The sequence below is a fragment of the Mauremys reevesii genome, linkage group 21, assembly GCF_016161935.1.
Source record: "Mauremys reevesii isolate NIE-2019 linkage group 21, ASM1616193v1, whole genome shotgun sequence".
Taxonomy (NCBI): domain Eukaryota; kingdom Metazoa; phylum Chordata; order Testudines; family Geoemydidae; genus Mauremys; species Mauremys reevesii.
In genome coordinates this window covers 2009732-2032444 of record NC_052643.1, presented here as the reverse complement: position 1 = coordinate 2032444, position 22713 = coordinate 2009732, and the positions used below count along the sequence as shown (strand labels likewise).

The window sequence follows — 22713 nt, the reverse complement described above, 5'->3', positions numbered from 1 at the left end:
TTGCGCTGGTTGCTGGGGAGATGATTATGATGCCACAGATCGGCTGATGCCCCATCTCCAGCAGGGAATCAGGAGCAGGCCCAGCTGAGCTCTCAAAATGCAAGGACTCTGGCTCCACACAGGCTTCCTTCAGAATACAGAGCATAGAGGAGGAAAGGAAAAGCTGTCCCTCCTCAGCCTCTCTGGGATGTTTCCCAGGAACGGCCAGTGAAGGTAACCTCCACAGCAGACATGATCCATTGTTGCTGGCAGAGCAGCCCAGACCCAAGAGATGGACTGCACTATGGGTGGATGCGTTCCTGCCACATTTAGGACCAAACATCGATAAAACATCCCCTTCCCTTCAGCTGTAACAATGCCTCACCTTTGGAACAACCCTGCACTGGTGAGTTCCTCCCTCTTCCCCGGCTGTTTTACACTCTAGATGGGACCAGCCTCGTGGGTAACTCCTGCCATCTCAGCTAGACTGTGATCTTCTACAATAGTTTTCCATGCAATGACTGTAAATGACAAGGTGATCACTGCTCTCCTCTCTGCCTTGCACTGGTGATTACGTTATATGCTCTGCTGCAAATGGGTCTCCTCTTGCTTACGCTGGTGTAAATCTGCGCTAGTCCAGTGAAGCCACCAGGGCTACCCTGGTGTACAAGTGTAAGGGAGAGCGGGAAGATGCCCTTTTACTTGTGCACCACGACAATTAGCTGATACCGTTATACAATGAATTAATGCTGTTGTGAGCAACAGGCACCCAGCTCCCGGAGGTGCCCCATGCTGCACTAGTCCTGGAAGTTACTGGTCACTATTTGTGGGTGAATGCTCAGAATACATAAAGAACCTAACTGAGCAGCTCCTCAGCTGGCGTCAGCTGGCACAGCCCCTTTGATTTCAATGGTGTTTGGGCTATTGACAGCAATTGAGACCCACAGTTTCTTATCTTTGAGACATGAGACAAAAAGATGAATCCCTGAATGGCGAACCCCAACAGCCCCTATATCTCCATCCTCCACTGCGGCTGAGAGGAAGCAAGTGTTCATGGCAGAGCTATAATGAAAGTGCTTCCGAGTTTATTTTTCTTTTACCCAAAGTAGATCTTGGCCGTTAATTCTACTTACAGGGCTGGAGGTGAAAGCTATGAGTTACTTGTTACGTATGACACCCTTGGGATTCTGGTACGCTGGCACCAGCACCCTCCATCCTGCTCTTTCTGGTCCTTACTGCTCAGTCATGGGATCTACACCACAGGTGGGTCATTGCTTGACTTTTTTATTGCTATTTTCAACATAACTTTGGAATTCCAACTTAAGTTCTCCTGCCAGACACCATCATTACTGATGCAAGGTGGGCTGTAGCAGCCGGAAGATGGACTGTAAGAAGGTGGAGGAAGAGAACCCTAGATCTGGAAGCTGGCCTGGACGGCTGGAGGGGAACAGCCAAAATTGCAACAAGCTGACTGACAAACTCAGCAAGATGAAATTGTTAAAACACACACAGACACACACCCCACATTGTGTCACAGTGTCCACATTACTTTTTCACTCGTTACCTGCTCTCTGTATGAAGCTGATTTTTGCCACTAGAAGAATGTTTCATAATAGTATGTTTTACACCCATGAAATGCAATTGTTTGGAAGTCACCCCAGTGGCTCTCTGCTTTCCTGGGAGCAGACCCTAACTCCAGAAGCATTACCAGGCAAAGGGAGGGTGAGGACCATTGGACAGCGGCACCTCACGTCCTCAGGAAGAGCTGGAGAGCTGCAGAGAGAAGTGGTGCATTTCTGGCTCATTCTCTGCTAGTCCCAGATAAGCTGTCACAGTGATGCCTGGTATTGACAGACTAGAAAACATGCACTTCTTGGACTGACACCGTGTGATTTTTGTCCAGGGAAGAAATGAAGCTGCACCTTTCTGCCTTGTACGTGGCTGCCACAGCCAGCTACGGCGTCCACTGCTCTGTACAATCCCTTCTTTCACAGTGGGTGGGGTCGGATGGTTAGATGTGTGTAACGCCCGTTGGCTGGTGAAGAGCAGGTTTAGTGCATCAAGACAGCACGTCGCCCAGTGGACATGATCATAAGGTCTCCCCAGAGCCCTGTCCGACTCTGAGGGCTGCAGCATGGCCACCACTCCTACTGAGTTCATGGAAGCATGTAATGGGTGGCACAGAACAGTCAAGCACTGTCTAGGAAAGACAATGCAAGCGCATCATGTGATCATTCCAGATGGTTGCCCCATTGGAATTTGCTGGTGGGTTTTCTACAGAGGCAGCTCTCCTCGCACTCAGGAGCTTTCCTTGTGCACAAAGCAGCTGGCTGGCGATGGCTACACGGCTCAGCACGAGCACCCTCGTCTGATACCTTTGGGCGACACTGAGGAGTTCTCCCGTGTTAAAATGTAGCATTTGCAGTGGAAGAGAGAGATGCGGCATGAAAGCATTTCTCTCTGCTGCTCTGCTCACCCATCTATTATAGACTGTGTAGGGAGGCCTCCATTTTCCCAGTACCCCCCCATACCCCCGGCAAACACTAGGAATGCTCCAGCTGACATCACTGTCTCTTGTGTGCCAATCCTGTAAAGTTAGACCACACCGTTATCAGGTACGGTGCTTGTTAAGCACACGGCCGGTTTACACACACCTCGGTTGAATACACACATAAAGACTGACTTGACTGTGTGTCAGAACGCAGTACAGCCAGCTGACACCCCCAGGGGCCTACAGAACACCTGGCGTTCCTTCAGTCTGCTTCCATTGCTTGTTTCTCACCCCAATCATCAGAGACTGGGCCAAACTCTGCTCTCAGGGAAATCTGGAGCAGGGCCATTCATTTCACAGTGGCTGCTCTGAATTGACACTGAGGTCACTGAGAACTATGGCCCCCGGTCCACAGCACGGCCCAGTTACAGAGGGGCCCAGAATTCCAGTGACCGTTTGGCCGTCAGGCCGTGTAAAAACCAGGCCCAGTATCTAGACACATTTCAGATGAACAGACTTGGCAGTTCTGGCTCCTCCTGCAGTAGCTGTGCCCCAAACACACCAGAGAGAACAGAGCTAAGCAGAGGGGTGACCCAAAGCTCACTGGGACCTGTCTCCCAGCCCATGTTTTGTCTCCCAGTCAAATCTTAAGGGGAAAACGTTAAGTATTTTGTACAGGGCTTGACAGAGACTCCAGTACAAGCCTGCGTGGCCCAGAAGGGTAAGCCGCACACAAGGTTCTATCCACAGCACATGCTTTGCCCTTTTGGCTTTAGCCACTGGAAAATAACCAAGACCAGCTCCGTGCGAACACGTCTTCACGGCCCTGTGCCACTGCACAGCAAGGGTGTTCCTGGCCGAATGACGCGGTGACACCGGGCGCAGCCCGAGGAATGCCGAGTGACACCGCACACGCCCAGGACACAGGGTGATGAAAGCTACAAGAGCAAATCCAAGCGTTTGCTCTCTTGCACTGCCTACGATTTGTCCAGTGGTATGTACACATGCCGGGGAGTTGTTCTGTAACTAAAGCCTCTATGTCAGTTCTCTATAAACCCCCTGACTGACTGGTCGGCCGGTTTGGTCTGGGGAGGGACCTGCCTGCTGTGGCGCCCTTGGCCAACCAGCTTTTGCTGTTTTGGCCTCCCCTAGATGTGGCAGCTGAGAACGAAACCTTTGGCACATGAAGCACCTCCTGAGGCAGGGGGCTGAGCATCTGAGTGCATGGCGTTAGGTATCACAGTGAATGATTTACCACCTGGCCTGTGACAGCGTCCCTACTCTGAGAAACCTTATGCCAGGATACTGGCTGCTGCCCGTAGTGCATTCCCCCTCCCTCTCTCTGCTGCATGCACCGCGTCGTCTTTTGTCACAGCTGGTAGGACCAGCAAAGCTCTTCGCTTCTCACCTCTCTAAACAGTCCTGCGTCTCCAAAGGGCTCTGATCATGACCATTTCCCCATCCACAAACCCCTCCATAACCCTGCCCCGCCCTGCAGCAGCAGCCCCAGCTGGGCAGGTGGTTATTTCAGCCGGACACACGGCAGTTATAAACAGCTGTCAGGCAATGGAAATTACAAAATAACAAACAAGCAAAGAGGAGGAAACGTGAATATAAAAAAATCTTGCCCTTGGCATATTGTCTAGTCGGTAAGCTGCAATTCTCCTTCCACAGGGAGAAGGTTCAAGTTCTTGAGAGATACGAAGCCTGGAAATGTCAGTTCCTTTTCATAAAAAAACCCAGCCAACCAACCAACCAAAAACCAAAATCCATCCCCCAAGCCACAAATTGTTGTAAACAAACAAGGTCAAAGGACAAATCTCCAAACAACGACAACAGAAAAATAAATGGACACGTCAGCATTTGTAATCAAAAACTACTACATACTGTACTTGGGAAGTCTTCTGAGAAAAGGTCATTGGCAACTAGTGAGGCGATCACTAAAAGTCTTGTGCATATGATATGTATGAGACAATGATGCCATTGGAGGGCTGGATGGGCAGACCCCTGGAAAACGCGTCACTCACTAAACCGTTCCATGTCAAGAGAAAATAAGAGCTCTAAAAAGGATTGGTTTCCCCATCCCCCACTCCCAATGGGTTCAAGGTTCCTTCTCATCTGCAGAAAAAAAAGACTCTTCTTGTCTCAGTTCGTTTATTTTACAAAAATCTTCAGCTTTGCAAAAGTTTGCCACTTTACAGATGCGCTTGGTCCATTACATGGCAAGAACTTCCCAACTCTCTCTCCCCCTGTGATTTGCCAGCTGGGGGCTTTCAGGGATGACTGCTGGCTGCAGGATGTCCCCAGAGTCACCATCCCAAGGGAGAAAAGGAGGAGCGCTTCCCATGTCTTCACTTGGCTTTCATCTCCTTGACAAAGTCTCTTTGCTCCAGAGGCGTCTGAGCCTGCAGAAGCAGCCTTGTGCAAGAAGGAAACGAAAGGATCTGCTCTTTTGTCTCCCTTTGGAGACTCCTGTGGATCTCAGAGCCCTTTTCGAAAATGCCATTGCTTTATTATTATTATTTTTAAAAAATATTTCATAGTTTTCCCAAAATATTTGTCTTCCTTGTTCCCTTTTTTCCATTGCTTAAATTCCAGAAGCTCTTGGCAACTTTTTGTTGTCAGGATGTTTCTTCCTGTTGCCACGATCCTTAGAGCAGCTGCCGGTCTCTGGTGAATGCAGAACACTCAAGAACTGGAGCTTGGACATACAGGGGCAAAGGGGAGAAGGGCCTTGAGGAAGAGGAGTGTGAAGACGTGTGAACATCAAACCTCCACAGATTGGATCTGATTCATCTGTGCTCGCATCACTTGGATACTGTTCAGAATTTTCTTCTGATGGCCTGCTAAAGTGACCCCAACTCGCAGAATGTCCCTTTGGAATAAAAACAAACACACAATAAAGGCCAGTAAGGAACCCTGTTTGGACACAGAACAAACCCATACGCTGAACATGCATCTGCAGAGCTTTCTTGAGGAAGCTGGGAGTCTTAGGGTTGCTTCTATTAAACTATTACTACAGAAATGTAACAGGTTAAACTGGATTTGGTCTCTCACTCGGGGCCCCAGGTCTTTGTCTGTTTCTAAGTCTCTCCCTAGCCTACTTCTCCTAGCCTCAGCACTTCCTTTTAGATGGCTGCACTATGCCCAGGATGGTCTATGCCGCATGCCATATTCAGAACTGATGACTAACAGCTCATTCCCATGTTCAGAACTCGGCAAATCATTGAACCGCAACAAATGACGTGAATTTGTTGCTGATGAAAGGTGGAGGACTGACAGCCCTGGAGGATAGGTTCAGCAATGGCTATTAGCCAAGATGGTCGGGGATGCAACCCCATGCTCTGGGTGTCCCTATACCTCTGTTTGCCAGAAGCTGGGAGTGAACGACAGGGGATGGATCACTTGATAATTGCTCTGTTCTGTTCATTCTCTCTGGGGCACCTGGCATTGGCCATTGTCGGAAGACAGGACACTGGTCTAGATGGACCATTGGTCTGAGCCAGTGTGGCCATTCTTATGTCATCTCTCTCTCTCTCTCATCACATTTCTGTCTTTCAGTTTTCAGATCCGTAACATGGGGATCATGACACTGACCTTTCTTTGCAAGGCACTTTGAGGTATCTGTATGGAAAGCATGACATTATCATTCATTTTTATTATCGTCTGGGTATTCATATGGGTCCCATTGCCATAACGTACATGAATCCGATGGAAGCTGCCCGTGCTGCCCCTCAGCTCCATCCCAAGGGATCTTTCTCTAAGACAGCTGGTCTTTTGCCCTTTTGCTTCTCTAAGGAGAGTGCCAACAAGGATGGCACATTAGTGCCAGCGGTGGAGATTTTGTGTGTGGGCACCCAGGACCTTCCCACTAGGACTGGGGCCAGCAGCTCATTTCACACAAGCCGCTGCACAACCTGTGGTCACTGCCAAGCTGCTGCATCCCAAGTGGGGGCAAGGAGGCTCCTGTCCCCTGACTAATCCTGTATATTTCTCCTGGCCAGGATTCCCGCAGCCTGAACCACTGGCTATTAGGGGACTGGTTTTTATCAGAAAAAGTCATGCTTGTGAATTCTATACCCCTGGCTCTACACAAGTCCCAGTGCAGCAGGGGGCTGGCACTACGAAGGACGTATTACTGTTGGTGGGGAATTCACTGTTGTAAATCAGATGCTCTTCACTGACTGTTGTCACACCACTGCCTGGACACGTAGGGGCCAACCACAAGTGACAAGGGACTGCAGGACAATTCCTCCAGCACAGGAGCTATGTAGGGCTGCTTGCATTGACCTTCTGACACCTCCAGTCACAAGCCAAGGGTGAGTGGGGGCAGGAGAGTCATGAGCCAATAGCAGAGAACGGAGTAGGCTGTCCCACGTTAAAGCAGCCCTGTGCCTGTGCCTTCTGAGACAGCCCTGTGTGTGAGACTCCTAACACAGTGGTACCCCAAGGCCCCAGCAGCCCTGGTATTCCCCAGACTCTCAGACAGCATCCTCTGTGCTACCTCCAGAAGGAAAGCTGGCTTCTGGGTGGTGGGCTCCGCATGGACCTCCCTCCCTTCCTGCACAGACAGATACTGATACTCAGGCTCCCGGCACCCTTTATTGCACCACAAGACCCCAAAACAGGCATCTCTAAAACCCTCAGCTCCCAGCTCCCCCCCGCCCCCCAGTCTTTGCTCTCCTGCTGGAATTTGTGGGGTGGGCAGACTTGCTCAGGGAACTGTCTGCTCCCACCTCTGCTTTCCAGCTGACGTGTTGATGAGCAATCTCATCTCCTGCCGTCTTCCTAGGGAGAGAAAGCGTCTCCCTTTCACAGCGGATTTTGATATTTCAACCTGTGGTTTCATTCTGATTACAAACCAAACTCCAAAAATTTGAAATTCTCCACAAAAGGGAACGGAGCCACGCTTGCCTCATGGGCTGCTCTAGAGACGTGGACCCTGGGGGCCCGGCGAGGATGCAGTGGGTGTGCCAGGCTTTCCTGGAGCCATGGAATCTGGAAGCTGCTGAGGACCCAGGAGGCAAACCTGGTGGGGAACTTGGCAGGTTTCAAAACCTGCCTGGGCAAAGTTAGAACTTTGGCAAAACTGAACCATCCCCATGAAATGTTTCAAATTCACTGAATCAGCGACCAGCTCTGTATATACAGTCATCTGCAGCTTCCCTGCCCAGCGAGACGGAGAAGGCCGAGTTTGGATATTAGACATGCTGCAAAGACCAGTCACCTGTTCAGCAGAGCTTTGGGGTCAGAGTGCTGACACCATGTGCCTCAGCTCCTTCCCTACCCAGAGCCTCCCTCTTGCCCTCCTCCTGCTGCTCGGATTGTCCTAGGGCACCTGTTACTGCCGTGTCTAAGCTCCGCCTGGAGGCTTCTTAAGCCATCTCTAGCAGTCCGTGGAGCTGCTGTGGAAACACGGACACACTCAGAATGGTCCTATGGATATTTCCAAGCAAAGAACAAAACGAAAAACCCCCGAACAGAAAAGGTCAGTTTGGCTGGTTGGCTGGATGGGTTTCGACTGAGCATCAGCTGTAAGTGTGCTCCCCTGCAGGCTGCCCTGTCCCAGACCCATAAGAAAACAAAGCATTCCAGTGCTTACCGACAGCTTTACCGCATGGGTCATTAATTCCACTGTCTCCGGCAGGGCCTCCAAAGTTTGATGTACCTAGCCACAAATCTTTTAATAGACGTCTCAAGGCCCTAAGGGATTCCAGCAGCCCGCAGCCCACTGGAGCTGGCATTTCAGCAGCCTGCTCATCTCTGGAGAGCCTGCTCCATTTTTGTTACTGCTGGATGGGGGTGAAGGGGTGGGGGGCATACCATTGTTTCTAAGGTGTGCAGGGTTATTTGGAATGAACGGGAGACCATCCTGGCTCTCAGAGTCCTTTTTCAGGGAGCGACTTGTATGCAATATGCACGTGCTTGTCAGCAATGAATCCACTGGGGTCATGGCATCCCAAAGTGCCCTCCAGTGGCAGGGGAACTGCCTGGTGCCCACCTGTAATCTTTACCGTTCCCCCTTGACATTGTTGTGCTAGTTCTGGGGTTTGGAGAGCCCCATACAGAACTGCATCTTCATAGGAGGGAGAAAACCAATCGGACAGCATGGAGACGAATGGTGTAGAAATATCTACTAGACAGATACTCAGCCCACGGATTAAAGAGGAAAGGCGGGACTGGAAAAGATTAGAAATGATTGGGGGGGTCTTTTCTTTTTCTGGCAAAAAATTATTAATATTGCATAACAATAAGATTAATATAAAGCTCAGAAACCTCAAATCTGAAAATGGCCAATTGTTGCAAGATCCCTGAGGTCTTTGCTTCTGTTTTGTGACTACTGCTCTTGGCACTTACTCCATGGTCATCTGGGACACCACGTCAAAGGTGGCAAAGCCGGCACTGGCAAAGCTCTCCTTGTACTGGCCCATCTTGATGGCATCCAGCCATTCATCCACTGTGTTGAAACTGGTGTAATCGGGGATTGTGCGGTCCAGTAAAGGGAGGTTAATCCTGAAAAAGAGAGAGAGAAAATGAGCAGAAGTTAGTGGCAGCCTGCGAGGGGCTTTCTTTACCCTTTGGTGGCTGTGGAAGATGGGGCAAACCCTGGAATGCACCTGCAGCAAGTTCATTCACCGTCTGTCCCTGTGTAGATGACTTTACCCAAGTGTGGAACAAGAGTACAGAGTGAGTTTGCGGGGCTGGATAAAATCTTACCCTTCCCTCCCCCTTAGCAGCTCAAATCTAGATTGATCATAGGGAACAAATATTTAACAATGGCCTCTTTAATCTAGCAGAGAAAGATGTAACATGATGGAACATAATGGCTGGAAGTTGAAGCTAGAACAATTCAGACTGGACATAAGGTGTAACAGTGAGAGTAATTAACCCAAGGGTTATGGTGAATTCTTCATCACTGACCCTTTTAAAATCAAGACTGGATTTTTTTCTACACAATGTGCTCTAGGAATTATTTGGGCAATGACCTATGATCTGTGTTATACAGAGGGTCAGAGAAGATGACATAACAAGGAGCAATGGTCTCAAGTTGCAGTGGGGGAGGTTTAGGTTGGATATTAGGAAAAACTTTTTCACTAGGAGGGTGGTGAAGCACTGGAATGGGTTCCGTAGGGAGGTGGTGGATTCTCCTTCCTTAGAGGTTTTTAAGGTCAGGCTTGACAAAGCCCTGGCTGGGATGATTTAGTTGGGGATTGGTCCTGCTTTGAGTCCTGGTCCTGGACCAACCTTGGTCCTGGTTGGACTAAAGATGACCTCCTGAGGTCCCTTCCAGCTCTGATATTTTATGATCACAGGGGTCTCTTCTGGCCTTGAAATCAATAACTCTATCAAGCTAAGCATATGATGGGGATCTGGGTGCTAGCCCCAGTTCTACCACTGATTTACTATGTGGTGGTGGGTATATTGCTTCCCTTCTCTTTCTCAATTTTCCCATCTGTGAAATGGGGACAATAGTACTGAACTCCTCGGGGGGGGAGGGGTGTCGAGAGGCATGTCTGCACAGGGCTCTGGGGAGCTCAGCTCAGAGGAGCAGTAGAAATGAATACAATCGTTATACCCTTAAAGAGGATCCCTAGTTTTAGTTGTAACAAAGCAGACCTGTGAGGATAACAATTCATAATGACAAGTCAGTAGCATCTGCAAAGTCACTCACATCCTACGGCCTACCCACACTTCCGTCTCCTGTCTACACAGCACCTTGTGGCTCCAGCACCCTCTTTCTAGCTCTTCACAGATGTATTTGTCAGAGCAGCGAGGCTGCACTTGACTGTATGCTGGTGCCAGCCTGTGATGCTATCTGTGGGGCTGCGGCTGTGTTAAGCGAGCTCCCCCCAGGGCCAATCACTAACGAGCACCGATATTGCAGGGCTGCAGATGTCCTCAGCTCATTAAGGCCTCACTCCCTTTGTTCTGCTCTGAGAAGGGGCCAAGTGCCTGTGACGTCCGTATTGTTCCTGACAAACCGATCTGCCTGGGAAGTGCCAAAGTCTGTTTGCCCCTTCAGGGAGCCCGGGGAGGTTAAGTGGCTAGGTGGCACTGAGGAGGGCTAGCCAAGCACTTCCTCCCAGGGACGGGAGCTGGGGGCTCTTGGGGTCCAGGGAAGAAGGAAAAAACAAAAGTGAGGGAGCTGCAGAAGTCCCAAACGGCAGCTGGAACGCTCTAGCTCCTCGACTGAACCAGCTCAGGTTTCCTCCTGGGTCTTGCCCAGCTCAGACCTCCGTGCCAACCTCCCTCTCCTGCCCAAACAAGACATCCAGCCCCAATACCAGCTGCTCCCTCATGACACAAAATTGGAGTCGGGAAAGTTCTGTTATTTCCCTTTTCCTTGTCAGCTTTTTGCAAACCCGCCCCGTTATCAAGGGCCTTTCGTCTTGCACCTGGGCCGTGACAGGGTGAAAAGGCAGCACGCTGCCACAAACAGTATCTGGATTCCTGACACTGCATGTGTCTCCTCCCCAGGATATCTTCTACGCATGCTCACCAGGAACTCGGGCCGTGTAATGGATCCATTGCTTGACAAAGGCCAGTGTCTGGACTAGAACCTGGGTCCTTGGTTTTCTAAGAAAGCTTAAAAATGCTGCCCAGTGAGCTGAAGCCTGTGGAAACCTCCTTCTATTCTCCCAGTTTTCTGTAACGCATGGCTCAGGACATGTTACAGAGGAGGACACGTGCACTGTTAATCCCGGCCAAAGGGAGGTGCATCCGCTCCACTCACCGGAAGGCACCGCCACCTGTAGATAATGGAAATGGCCAGGCATACCTCCAGCTGAATGCCTGAGATTTCAGTCTGGTGTGGACACGGTACCTGCCATCGATGGAGTTCTGTTTGAAAGAGAAGCTCAAAGGTGGCAGAAGAGATACCTACCCGGAGGAGAGGGGTGCCATGGCTTTCAGGCTATTGGGGTTTCGGATCATTTTGTCTAACGTGTTGACAATTTGCCCGAATTTGGGCCTGTGGTTCCGGTCCTTCTGCCAACAGTCGAGCATTAGCTGGTGCAAGGCGTTTGGGCAGTCCATGGGAGGGGGCAGCCGATAATCCTGCTCTATCGCATTTATCACCTGCAAGACAAGCCACAGCGACAAGGTCAGTGCCGTGGGAGCAGCCAGGAGGAGTGGGACAGCGCAAATATCATGTGCCCTGAATTCGCATTGTTCACCATCTCGTCTGCAGGGAGTGACAGGCATGGACAGCCTTAGACCACAGGGGCTGGGGTCCCTCTGTCGCACTGAATCACCTGTGATGTACCTCTGCTAGCACGTGCAGGCCAGTTATTGTCCTGGTAATGACACCCAGGGTGGGAAGGAAACGAAGGAAACACCTGGTTTGCTCCCTGGCCCCATCCATGGAACGGAGCCTGAGGCGCAGACCTGGGTTACTAATGGGGCAGCTCTGCCACACGTCCCCTCCCCTACTGGTAGTGTTTTCTGCTCCCTCCATCCTAATGGTCCCCAGCCTTTCTGTGCAGCGGTGCCACTTCATCAGACTGGGCTGTACTGACCACTCAGCTGTGTGCACTTCGGGTATGTCCACACTGCAGCTAGACGCTCATGGCTGGCCCATGCAGCCAACTCAGGGGCTGTGGGGCTCAGGCTGGATCCTGGGCTCTAGGACCCTGTGGGATGGGAGGGTCCCGAGCAAGGGCTGCAGCCTGAGCCTGGCAGTCTACACGGCAAGGAAACAGCCCTGCAGCCCGAGCCCTCTGGCACGGTCCAGCCGCAGGTTGTTATTCGCAGTGTAGACACACCCGAAGCTCCAACGTGGGTAACAGAATGGGGAGGGGGAGGATGCAGTGGGTCACCCACGGAGCAGAGGCTAGAAAACCTGTCACAAAAGCTGCAAGAACACAGCTGGCAGATTGGCTCGTGCTTAGGAGCTGCTGCTCGATTGCCTCTTTGGCTTCTCCAGGTGCCCATGTCTGCCTGGGGGATGCTGGGCCTCTCCGTGCATATACTGGACCTACCTGCATCCCCAGGCCCAGCAGGCCTTCCCCTAGGAAGATCCTGCCCCTTTCCTCTGCCACCTGGCCAGGGTGATGCGGGTGCACAGGAATAACGCGGTGTGGTCTGCTCAGAGGGCAGCCTGTTCCTCTCACAGCCGTGCAGCGAGGAAGGCTTCTGGGAAGCTCTCCTGTCTCATCCCCCCGGGCATCCCCTGGGTTGTGCTCTGGGGCACAGCACTAGCTGGTCACCGATGCGACCCGAAGAGGAGACAAAGCGGTGGGCACTACAGAGCAGGCTGCTCTGGCTCTGGACAAGAGCCCCTGGTGCCGACCAAAGGAAATGTCAGTGTCTCAGAGCCTGCGGTCAGCTTCTGCACTTGCCTAGCAGTGAGAGAGAAGGAGGAGCTCACCCCAGAGAAGGTGACAATGGAAAGGTCACGCACCTAACACTAAGGATTGTTTAGCTGCATGAGAACAGCAACTCGCCATATACAATGCAGCACAATACAATGCAACTCATTCCCCGCTATGGAGAGAGGCCCTGAATGAGAACAACAGGGATACAGCAAGTCAGGATTCAGGCACAGCCGTGTGGGGAGCCCAGGCCTGGAGTGGCAGTGGAAGGGTGGGAGATCAGGTCCAAGGTACAGGGTCAAATACATGTGTGCATGCACTGCCCTGCAAGGTGAGGCTTGGAAGAGCAGGGGGCTGCCAGTCATAACTGACGAGCATAGGCAGAGCTGGGGGTGTGTAAGGGGAATCCAGAGCTGGAATAGCAGGCAGGATGGAGGGGTACCATGGAGCTGCACATCTCTGTGTTGAGCCAAGGACTGGACTGGAATAGCAGGGGGGCTGCCAGTCAGCACTGAGGGGCATTGGCAGAGCCCTGGGCTGGGTGCAGGGTGGGGCTGAGGTGCATGGACAGGGCTGCATGCAGGGAGAGTTCAGCGCTCACTACAATGCTGCTTGGACATGCCTTCCGTCCTCACAAGGGCTAAACTGTGTCTGGGTCCCACAAGCCCCTCGCCCACCATTCCAAGAGGCAGCACTGGCCAGTGAGGAGGTGCCCGCTCAGCCTGTCCGGGTCTAACCCAAGGAATCGCTAGTGGGCTCTCGGCTCCTGGTCAGGGGCTGGAGAAAACCCTCTCCTGAGAGATGTGAACTGTCCCCTCTCCCCACTCTCTCTCCAGCCAAGACAGAAAGGAGGGAAGGGGGCGCACGGGGCTGGGGACAGTCATCACACAGGCATCAGGCTCTTGGATCTGGCATTGACCCAGCAAATCCCCAGTAAAGCACCGGCCCAGCTGCCAGCCCTGAGCTCTCTGCCTCATCTCATCTTCCTGGCTCCTCCCGGCTCTCACGAGGTTAATCTGCAGTGAGCAGACAGCACGTTTTCAGCTCACGTGAAGGATCTCTAGCAATTTGGGGCAACGTCTCAGGTTTTGAAGTTTGTTGCTATCTGCACTGGAATGAAAGCCAAATCTTTTGACTGGAGCTGCAGAGTCTCGCTTTGGGAAGATTTTTTGGGTCCAGGGCTCCGTGGTCACTTCTGACCAGACAGACACTAACTCAGGTGCTGGCCTGGGATGTGGCAGACCCAGCTCCAAAGGTCTACTTGGCCGGGTTCAGAGCAGAGCTTTTCTCATGGATTATGCTGAGTTGGGCTGAGCAGCCTTGGTCTCCCACGCCCAAGGCCAGTGCCCCAAGCACAAGGCTATAGTCACCTCTGACTGCCAGAACCTGGGACTGGACTACAGGGGTTGGCTCACTCAACAATTGCCCTGTTCAGATCATTCCCTCTGAAGCACCTGGCACTGGCCACTGTCAGAGACCAGATACTGGGTTAGATGGATCACTGGTCTGACCCAATCTGGCTGTTCTTAAGTTCTTATAGAGCTCTGGACTGGTGAAAACTGACGTGCCTCTGAACAATGTTTTGGTTTTGCCAAAAATATTCCGACCAGCTCTGCGCCCATCCCTCAGCAGGTGAGAGGCAGGGAGGGAGCTGGGGTCTCTCTCCTTGGGAAGGAGGGCTGTGGCCTCCAGACATAACGGAGTTCTTGTGAGCACCTACACTGAGGAAGAGGTTCCTAGGCACCCTCCAGGATGCTTGTGGCCCAGGGAGAGGGAAATGCTGGGCACAGAAGGATGCGCTGGATTGTGCAGTTGGGCGTTGGTTACACCAGTGTTAACTAGGAAGCCATTTGCAGTGCACAACAAATACCACTTTACCAAGCCTGACTTATGAACAATGCTACGTATCCTTAAGTGCCACTTGTTGGTGCTCTTTCTATTAGCTAATTACACGTTCCCATATCTCCAGATAACCCTCCTGGGACACCCCAAAGGGGGAGCGTTTGGTGAACTATTCTGTCCCCTGTGCCCCCCGCCTTGCCCCACCCCTTCTCAGAGGCCCCGCACCCACTCCCTCCATCGCTTGCTCTCCCTCATTCTCACTCACTGTCACTGGGCTGGGGCAGGTATGCGGGAGGGGCTGTGGGCTTTGTGGCGGGGTGAAGGGTTTGGGGTGCAGGAGGAGGCTGGGGCCGAGGGGTTCGGAGTGACGGAATGGGCTCAGAGCTGGGGGAGGGGTTTGGGGTGCAGGAGAGGGTGCAGGGTGCGGGCTCTGGGAGAGAGTTTGGGTGCGGGAGGGGGCTCAGGGCTGGGCTGGGGAGTAGGAAGGGGTGCGGGCTCCAGGAGGGAGTTTGGGTGCGGGAGGGGGCTCAGGGCTGGGCTGGGGAGTAGGATGGGGTGTGGGCTCCAGGTGGGAGTTTGGGTGCGAGAGGGGGCTCAGGGCTGGGCTGGGGAGTAGGAAGGGATGCGGGCTCCAGGAGGGAGTTTGGGTGCGAGAGGGGGCTCAGGGCTGGGCTGGGGAGTAGGAAGGGATGCGGGCTCCAGGAGGGAGTTTGGGTGCGGGAGAGGCATCAGGGCTGGGGCAGGGGGTTGGGGGGCAGGGTGTGGGCTTCAAAAGGGGGCTCAGGGCTGGTATGGGGGATGGGGTGCCAGAGGAGGTGAGGGGTGCAGGCTCTGGGAGGGAGTTAGGGTGCGGGAGGGGGTTCTGACCTGGGGCAGGGGTTCAGGGTGTGGGAGGGAGTTCGGGGTGCGGGCTCCAGCCGGTTGGTGCTTACCACAGGTGGTTCCTGCTCAGCAGTGCAGCAGGGCTACGACTGGCTCCATGCCCGCCCTGGCTCCGCACGGCTCCTGGAAGCAGCCACCATATCCAGCTCCTAGGCACAGAGCAGCCAGGGGCTCTGCGTGGTGCCCGCACCCGCCAGCACTGCCCCCGCAGCTCTGATTGGCCACAGTTCCCAGCCAATGGGAGCTCAGGGCAGGGGCAGCATGTACCGAGGAGCCGGACATGGCAGCTGCTTCCGGGAAGCTGCACAGAGCCAGGACAGGCAGGGAGCCTGCCTTAGCCCCGCTGCACTGCCGACCGGACTTTTAGGGATCTGGTCAGCGTTGCCGACCGAAGCCATCAGGGTCCCTTTTCAACCCGGCGTTCCGGTCGAAAACCGGATGTCTGGCAACCCTAACCATGACTGTGAGTAAGACTTGGCTGGGATCCCCCTCCCCTCCGACTAAAGGGGACCCACAATTGGACTCTGAGGGTGAGCTGGGAAGCAGCTCCTCCCCCCGAATGAAGCCCCGAACTAATGAGATTGTGTAAGCAGAAGGCTGGGGCCATGCCCCACATTGAAGGGAAACAGGGAGGGTAGGAAGCAGCCCAGGGGACCCTGATCTGGCGTGGCAGCCACAAGGGAGGGAGCCACCTCTCTCCCCGAGGGCCTGGGTTCCGCTTTCCTTCCCTCTTCCTCCGGCTGCCTGAGAAATCATGGAGGACACCACGGGGGCAATGAACTGTGACCCTGAGCCTGGGGGACCAGCAGCCGAGAGGCTGTTGGCTGGAGCCTGACCACTAGGCCTGCTGGCGCCTGAGTGAAGCCTGCTATAGTGGCTTCATGTCACCGTGGCATCCCCCATATCCTGTGCTGCAGCAGGGCCTGAAACCCTCCCCAGTGCCCTGGGGGCTACTTTAAGGGATGGCAGCCTCCTTTGGGCTGCCTATGGGAGATCCCCCAGCACCCAAAGTGCCCCCTCTCACCTCTGACATGCTCCCTACTCTAGAGCTTGCCAGGGACAGCAGTTTAGGATGCTTTTGTCGGCCCTATGCTACTTCTGAGCTGGAGGAATTCTCCTCTGTCCCCGTGTATCTCCTCTATGGCCCCTGCACCTAGCCTGAGTGGAGGTCAGAGCCAGCCCTATTGTCTCTACCAAAGGATTTGGCCATGAAGATAACTCTCATGGCCAGAGAATCCCCCCAGCATGCTACAGGCTGAGTTCAGCCAGAACCACGCAGGGTTCTTTGCCTTTTCCATGCCTACGGCTGATTTCAATGTTTCCACCACATCTCTCTTGATAACTTACATCTTGATTGGTCATATCCCAGTAGGGCCGCTCCCCATAGGACATCACCTCCCACATGACTATGCCATAGCTCCACACGTCGCTGGCTGAGGTGAATTTCCTATACTGAATTGCTTCGGGCGCCGTCCACCGGATCGGGATCTTCCCACCCTGCAGGCAAGGAACAGAGAGAAGGAGAGTGAGAGAAAGAAAGAAGGATGCGATCTGGAGTATTTGCATACAATGAACCGGTGAAATGGAGCCGCTGGGCCAGATAACTAGAATTCTGAGCAATGAAATGACTAATGTGCCAGAGTTCCTCGACCAGAATTTACCCCTCTCCACACTTACACAAATCAGCGCTCCTATGCAGGGTTAGACAAGGACTGTCCTTTTGGAACTAGTGGACACGAATCAATGTATTCCTCCCTGTCTTGCAAGAAGGATGAAGCCTGGAGCTGCTCTGACTCTGCAGGCTGCCTACAAACTGCTGTGATCTCTGGACTCCTGCAATACCTAAGGCCTGTTGTGCCAATAGATTCATTTGAAGAAAAATTAGTATGTAAAAATATAGAGAATCTTGAGTTTCTCTTCATCCTCTTGCTGTCAGCTAGTTCTCCCAGTGGAAGGATAAACACAGATATTTAAAAGACGTCTTGTTTAATTGTTCAAGATTTGTGGGATGCATGATACTGCTGGAGCGAGAGTTCCCACGCTGGAAGATTTGTGGCTATCTTTGTATTATACGGGGTCCTATAGGCCCAGGTTCTGCTGTTACCCTCATGTAAACAGAGTAAATGCATTGGAGTCACGATTGGTTTAAGTTGGTTGAAGTGAGACAGATCTGGCACATGTGAAGAATTACCTATTCCCTCTTACTAGGGATCCTGTTAGGTGAAACAGTCTCAGACCACTACAGATGCTAGACACAGTAACTGTACAATTACCCCAAATGCCCACTGTGGCCTGATCAGACCCACTGAACTTCAGATAAAATGAGAAGCTTTCCAGGTCGGGCTTGAGCAGAGAAGGTGCCCCAAGAGGGACTGGATGCAGTGTGAGTGCTCAAGAACCCAGACTGGCCAGAGGCCTAGACAGAGAACTTCATCCTAGCATCTTCCAGCCATACCCGGCAAATACTATTGGCCAGCACTGCGTTCCTGTAAAACACAACACTCCTCTCTGCAGGGCAGGTGACATTCCCATGCTTCAGGGCTGTTGTTACTAGCAGAGTCACCCCGGGCCCAATTCATGTCCATTTCAGCACTTCTCCAATCCAGCTGTTACGTGTGCCAGGAGGTGATGGCACACAGACATGGGGTGTGCATGTGCTCTCTCTCTCCCTTCCGACAGGCCTGCTCCTCATGGCGAGCCAGCCACACAGAGCAGGAGAGCGTGGCAGCGAACGGGGGCATGAACCATTGGCCCAAGTGAGAGCATTTCCCTGCTCCCTCTGCTACCGTGGCAACCACTCACCCTTACAGGGATGGGCCCGGAATTCATGATCCACTTAGCCCAGGTCTGATCCGCTGCCCTGTGCTCGCATCTCTACAGAGAGGGAAACAGGCCTTGCTTACACTAGCACGCCTGCTAGGAAAGATCGCTGGCAGTCTTCTGAATGTCTCTGGTAATCAGACCCTTCGGCTGTCTCTCTCGCTGCATGACAGGCATCACAGGGAGCAGTAACACTCCCCAAAATCTGGATGGATGGAACGGTTCCTGCTACAAAGGCAGATGGTTACAACCATGGCCACCCCCTCTAAAAGACTGTTGCTGGATCGCTCCTTGAAGAAGAGAGTGAAAGAGGAGCTGTGGCTCTAACGGCAGGTCTTCACTACCCACTGGATCGGTGGATAGGGATCGATCTATTGGGGATCAATTTATCACATCTCGTCTAGACGCGGATAAATTGATCCCCGAACGCGCTCCCCGTCGACTCCGGAACTCCAGCTCGCGAGAGGCGGAAGCGGAGTCGACAGGGGAGCGGCAGCGGTCGACTCACTGCCATCCTCACGGACAGGTAAATCGACCTAAGATATGCTGACTTCTTATCGTATCTTAGGTCGACCCCCCCCAGTGTAGACCAGGGCTAAGACTGGATAGGCACCTGAAGTCAGCGGGAAGGATCTATTCATGATGGTGCTTACAGGTACTAACAATGCTGCTTCACGCAATACTGCCCCACTATACATGGCGTCAGGGAACTCAGAAGCATGCTGAAGGAGAGGAATGTCCACAGGGTCTTCTCAGAGATCTTTCCTGTCCTAGGAGCGAAGGAAGATGAAAGGCAGAAGATTCTGGAAGTGAATCACTGGCTAGGTAAGTGGCGGAGGGTGGAGGGCTTGGGTTTTGTGGCACATTTTTCTACCTTCTGTGGAAGAGGGGGCTATATAGTTTGGACGGCCTCCACCTGAGTAGAAGGGGAACCAATCCTCAAGGGGACAGGCTGGCTTGAGTAGCCAGGAGGTTGTTAACTAGTAACAAAAGGGGAGGAACAAAGAAATATTCATTCAGCACAAAACCAAGAGGTTGAGAACAAAATCAGTCACGACACCAAAGGACACGAAGAGGAGAAATTCCTGAATTGCCTATACACCAATGCTAGGAGCCTGGGCAATAAGCAGGAGGAATCTGAATTGCTCGTTTATGAGCATAAATTTGATTTAATTGGCATTACTGAAATCTTGTGGGGTGATTCACATAATTGGAATGTTAAAATCAATGGTTATAACCTATTTATGAAGGCTCATAGGGGATGGGGAGTGGCATTCTATATACACAATGGCATTACACCTGTTTCAGAGTCACTGATGACTTGAAAGCAATTATTTTGAATGCTTATGGATCAATGGTCTAACAGATAAAGCACAAGATGGGGGTACTAATTGGTGTCTGCTACAGGCCACCAAAGCACAATAGAGAACAAGATGATTGCCTCTTAACTACCTATCTATAATGTATAGGAAAAAAACCTGTGGTGTCATGGGGGACTTCAATCTGAGTGACGTATCCTGGAGATTTCATTCTTCCAGTAGTAAAACATCCTTGGAATTTCTCAATATTATAGATGACAATTTCCTGTCTCAAAAAAGTGTTGCATCCACCATGAAGGCATCCTATATTAGGCCTTATTTTGACAGATAAAGAGGAACTGATCACAGAACTAAACATTAGTGATAGCTTAGGTGCAGTTGATCATGGATTGATTATATTTGTTATGTGCAAACAGAATAAAGTCCAAATTCCTATAGTTGAGGCTTTAAAAGGGCCAATTTCACAAAGCTGAAAACACTTATGAGACAAATCAAGTTGGGAGAAAAACATTAAATAGAAAAATGTGAATGATAATTGGGAATTGTTTGAAAATATTTTACTAGATGCCAAAAAGCCAACAATCTCACTATCTAGAAAAAAGTTCACACTGGTTAAATAAATAGACTGGCTTAGAGGGGAAGAGAAATCAGATATAAAAACCCCATCTAAAACAAATGGAAGGAAAGGAAGTTGATAGTAATGAATATAAATCAGAATTGTAGAATTGTAGAAAACTGATAAGGGAAGCAAAGGATACAAGCACTCTATGGTCAACAAAGTTAAGGACAATAAGAAGTTTTTGAAGTATACTAGGAACAAAATGAATCCTGACAATGGGTATAGGAAGATTACTAGATGGAAATGGTAGAATTGTCAATAATAATGCAGAAAAGGCAAAAGTGTTCAATAAATATTTCTGTTCAGAATTTGGAAATATCCAGATGATATAGCTATAACAGAGGAAGATAATGAAATACTTCCCCTTCCAACAGTAACTAAGGAGGATATTAAACAGCAGTACTAAAGCTAGACATTTAAAAATCAGCAGGTCTTGATACTTTACATCCAAAAGGAACTTTCTGAACCGTAAATGTTGATTTTCAATGTACTGGGGAAATGGAGAAGTTCTGGAAAAAGCTAACGTGGGGCCAATATTTAAAAGGAATTAACAGGATGAAACACTCAAGGAGCTCAGTCTGATTATCTTATCAAAGAGAAAGTTAAGAGGTGATTTGATCACAGTCTATATTTAACTACATGGGGAACATAAATTTGATAATCACAGGCTTTTCACTCTAGCAGGCAAAGATATAACAAGGTTTAATGGCTCAAAGTTGAAGCTAGACAAATTCAGACTGGAAATAAGGCACACGTTTTTAACAGTGAGGGTAATTAACCACTGGAATAATTTACCAAGGGCTGGGGTGGATATTCCATCACTGGAAAATTTTACATCAAGATTGGATGTTTTTTCTAAAACAGATGATTTAATTCAAACAGGAATTAATTCATGGAAGTTCTATGGACCAACTCAGGAATCAGACCAGACTGATAATCACAATGGCTCCTTCTGTCCTCATAATCCGTGCATCCATGAATCTATGAAAAATGCATTTCAGCCAACAGTTGGGAGACTTATAGCACAGTAATGAATTCTGCAAACTAGCAAGGAAGAGAGCAAACATCTGCACTGCCAACAGTACCTTGTTCACTGACTTTAACAGTGCAGAGAAGTTTTAATTATTCATGACTCTCCTTCTCTGAGTCCTAGTAAATGCGCTGGAGTCTCAGACAGCAACGAGGCCTTTGTAATGTGAGATGTCAGCATCATGCTGCTTCTGCTAGTAAAGCTTTGCTGAGAAGTTGGAAGAAACTGGTGGGTTATTTGTGGGGAATTTTTGGTTTGCGGGTTAGTGGAGTGGAGGCACTACCTGAAGCAATCTCGGAACCGTTAGCGATCATCTCCAAGAACTCATGGAGGACAGGTGAGGTACCAGAGGACTGGAGAAGGGCAAACATAGTACTTATCTTTAAAAAGGGGAACAAAGAGGACCCAGGAAATTATAGACCAGTCAGCATAACTTCAATTCCTGGAAAGAGACTGGAACAAATTGTTAACAATTTGTAAGCACCAAGAGGATATTAGGGTAATAAGTGACAGCCAACATAGATTTGTCAAGAACAAATCAAGCCAAATCAACCTAATTTCCTTCTTTGACAGGGTTACTCAGGCAAGTATATGAAGCCGTAGACATGCTCTATCTTGATTTTAGTAAGCCTTTTGATACAGTCCCACACGAAATTCTCATCGGCACACAGGAAATGTGGTCTAAAGGTGCGCACAACTGGTTGAAATACTGTACTCACAGAGCAGCTATTAATGGTTCACTGTCAAACTGGAGGTCTACATCCAGTGGGGACCAACCGGGGTCTGCCATAGATCCAGATTAATCAATATTTCCATAGTGACTCGGATGGAGAATATTCTTATACAATTTGTGACGTGCAGGTGGGAAGGGCTGCAAGCACTTTGCAGGGCAGGATTAGAATTCAAAACAGCCTTGATAAATTGGAGAATTGGTCTGAAATCAACAAATATAATATGAAATGTAATAAAGACAGGTGCACAGGACTTCACTTAGGAAGTTAAAATCAAATGCACAGCTACAAACTGGGGAATAACTAGCTAGCTGTTGGTACTGCTGAAACGGATCTGGGGGTTACAGGGGATCACAAACTGAATATGAGTTAACAGTGTGATGCAGTTGCTAAAGAGGCGAATATCATGCTGAGGTACATTAACAGGAGTGTTGTTTGTAAGACACGGGAGGTAATTGTCCCGCTGTAATTGGCACTGGTGAGGCCTCAGCTAGGGTGACCAGACAGCATGTGTGAAAAATCAGGACAAGGGGTGGGGGGTAATAGGAGCCTATATAGGGAAAAGCCCCAAATATCAGGACTGTCCCTATAAAATCGGGACATCTGGTCACCCTAGCCTCAGCTGGAGTCCTGTGTCTAGTTCTGGGCGCCACATTTTAGGAAAGATGGGGAGAAACTGAAGAGAGT

At 50.8% G+C, this 22713-nt stretch overlaps 1 protein-coding gene and 1 long non-coding RNA gene across 6 annotated transcripts in view; one reads left to right on the top strand and one right to left on the bottom strand.

The window, feature by feature from the left end:
• Positions 1-21443, top strand: LOC120387770. The gene is made up of 3 exons (XR_005590323.1): positions 1-385; positions 1115-1242; positions 21148-21443. It is a non-coding gene; the product is annotated as an uncharacterized LOC120387770 (long non-coding RNA).
• EPHB2 (EPH receptor B2) overlaps positions 1-22713 on the bottom strand; it is a 254352-nt gene that overhangs the window by 4513 nt on the left and 227126 nt on the right. For 4 of the 5 annotated variants that reach the window (XM_039508880.1, XM_039508882.1, XM_039508881.1 and 1 more), the window contains exons 13-16: positions 16855-17004; positions 11355-11548; positions 8828-8983; positions 4083-5345 (exon numbers count right to left, since the gene is read on the bottom strand). In XM_039508880.1, the coding sequence (XP_039364814.1) occupies positions 5237-5345; positions 8828-8983; positions 11355-11548; positions 16855-17004 (609 nt within the window). In that variant the 3' untranslated portion in view covers positions 4083-5236. Of the gene's footprint in view, positions 1-4082; positions 5346-8827; positions 8984-11354; positions 11549-16854; positions 17005-22713 lie in introns of those variants that run through there. The other variant, XR_005590322.1, reaches the window with a different exon arrangement.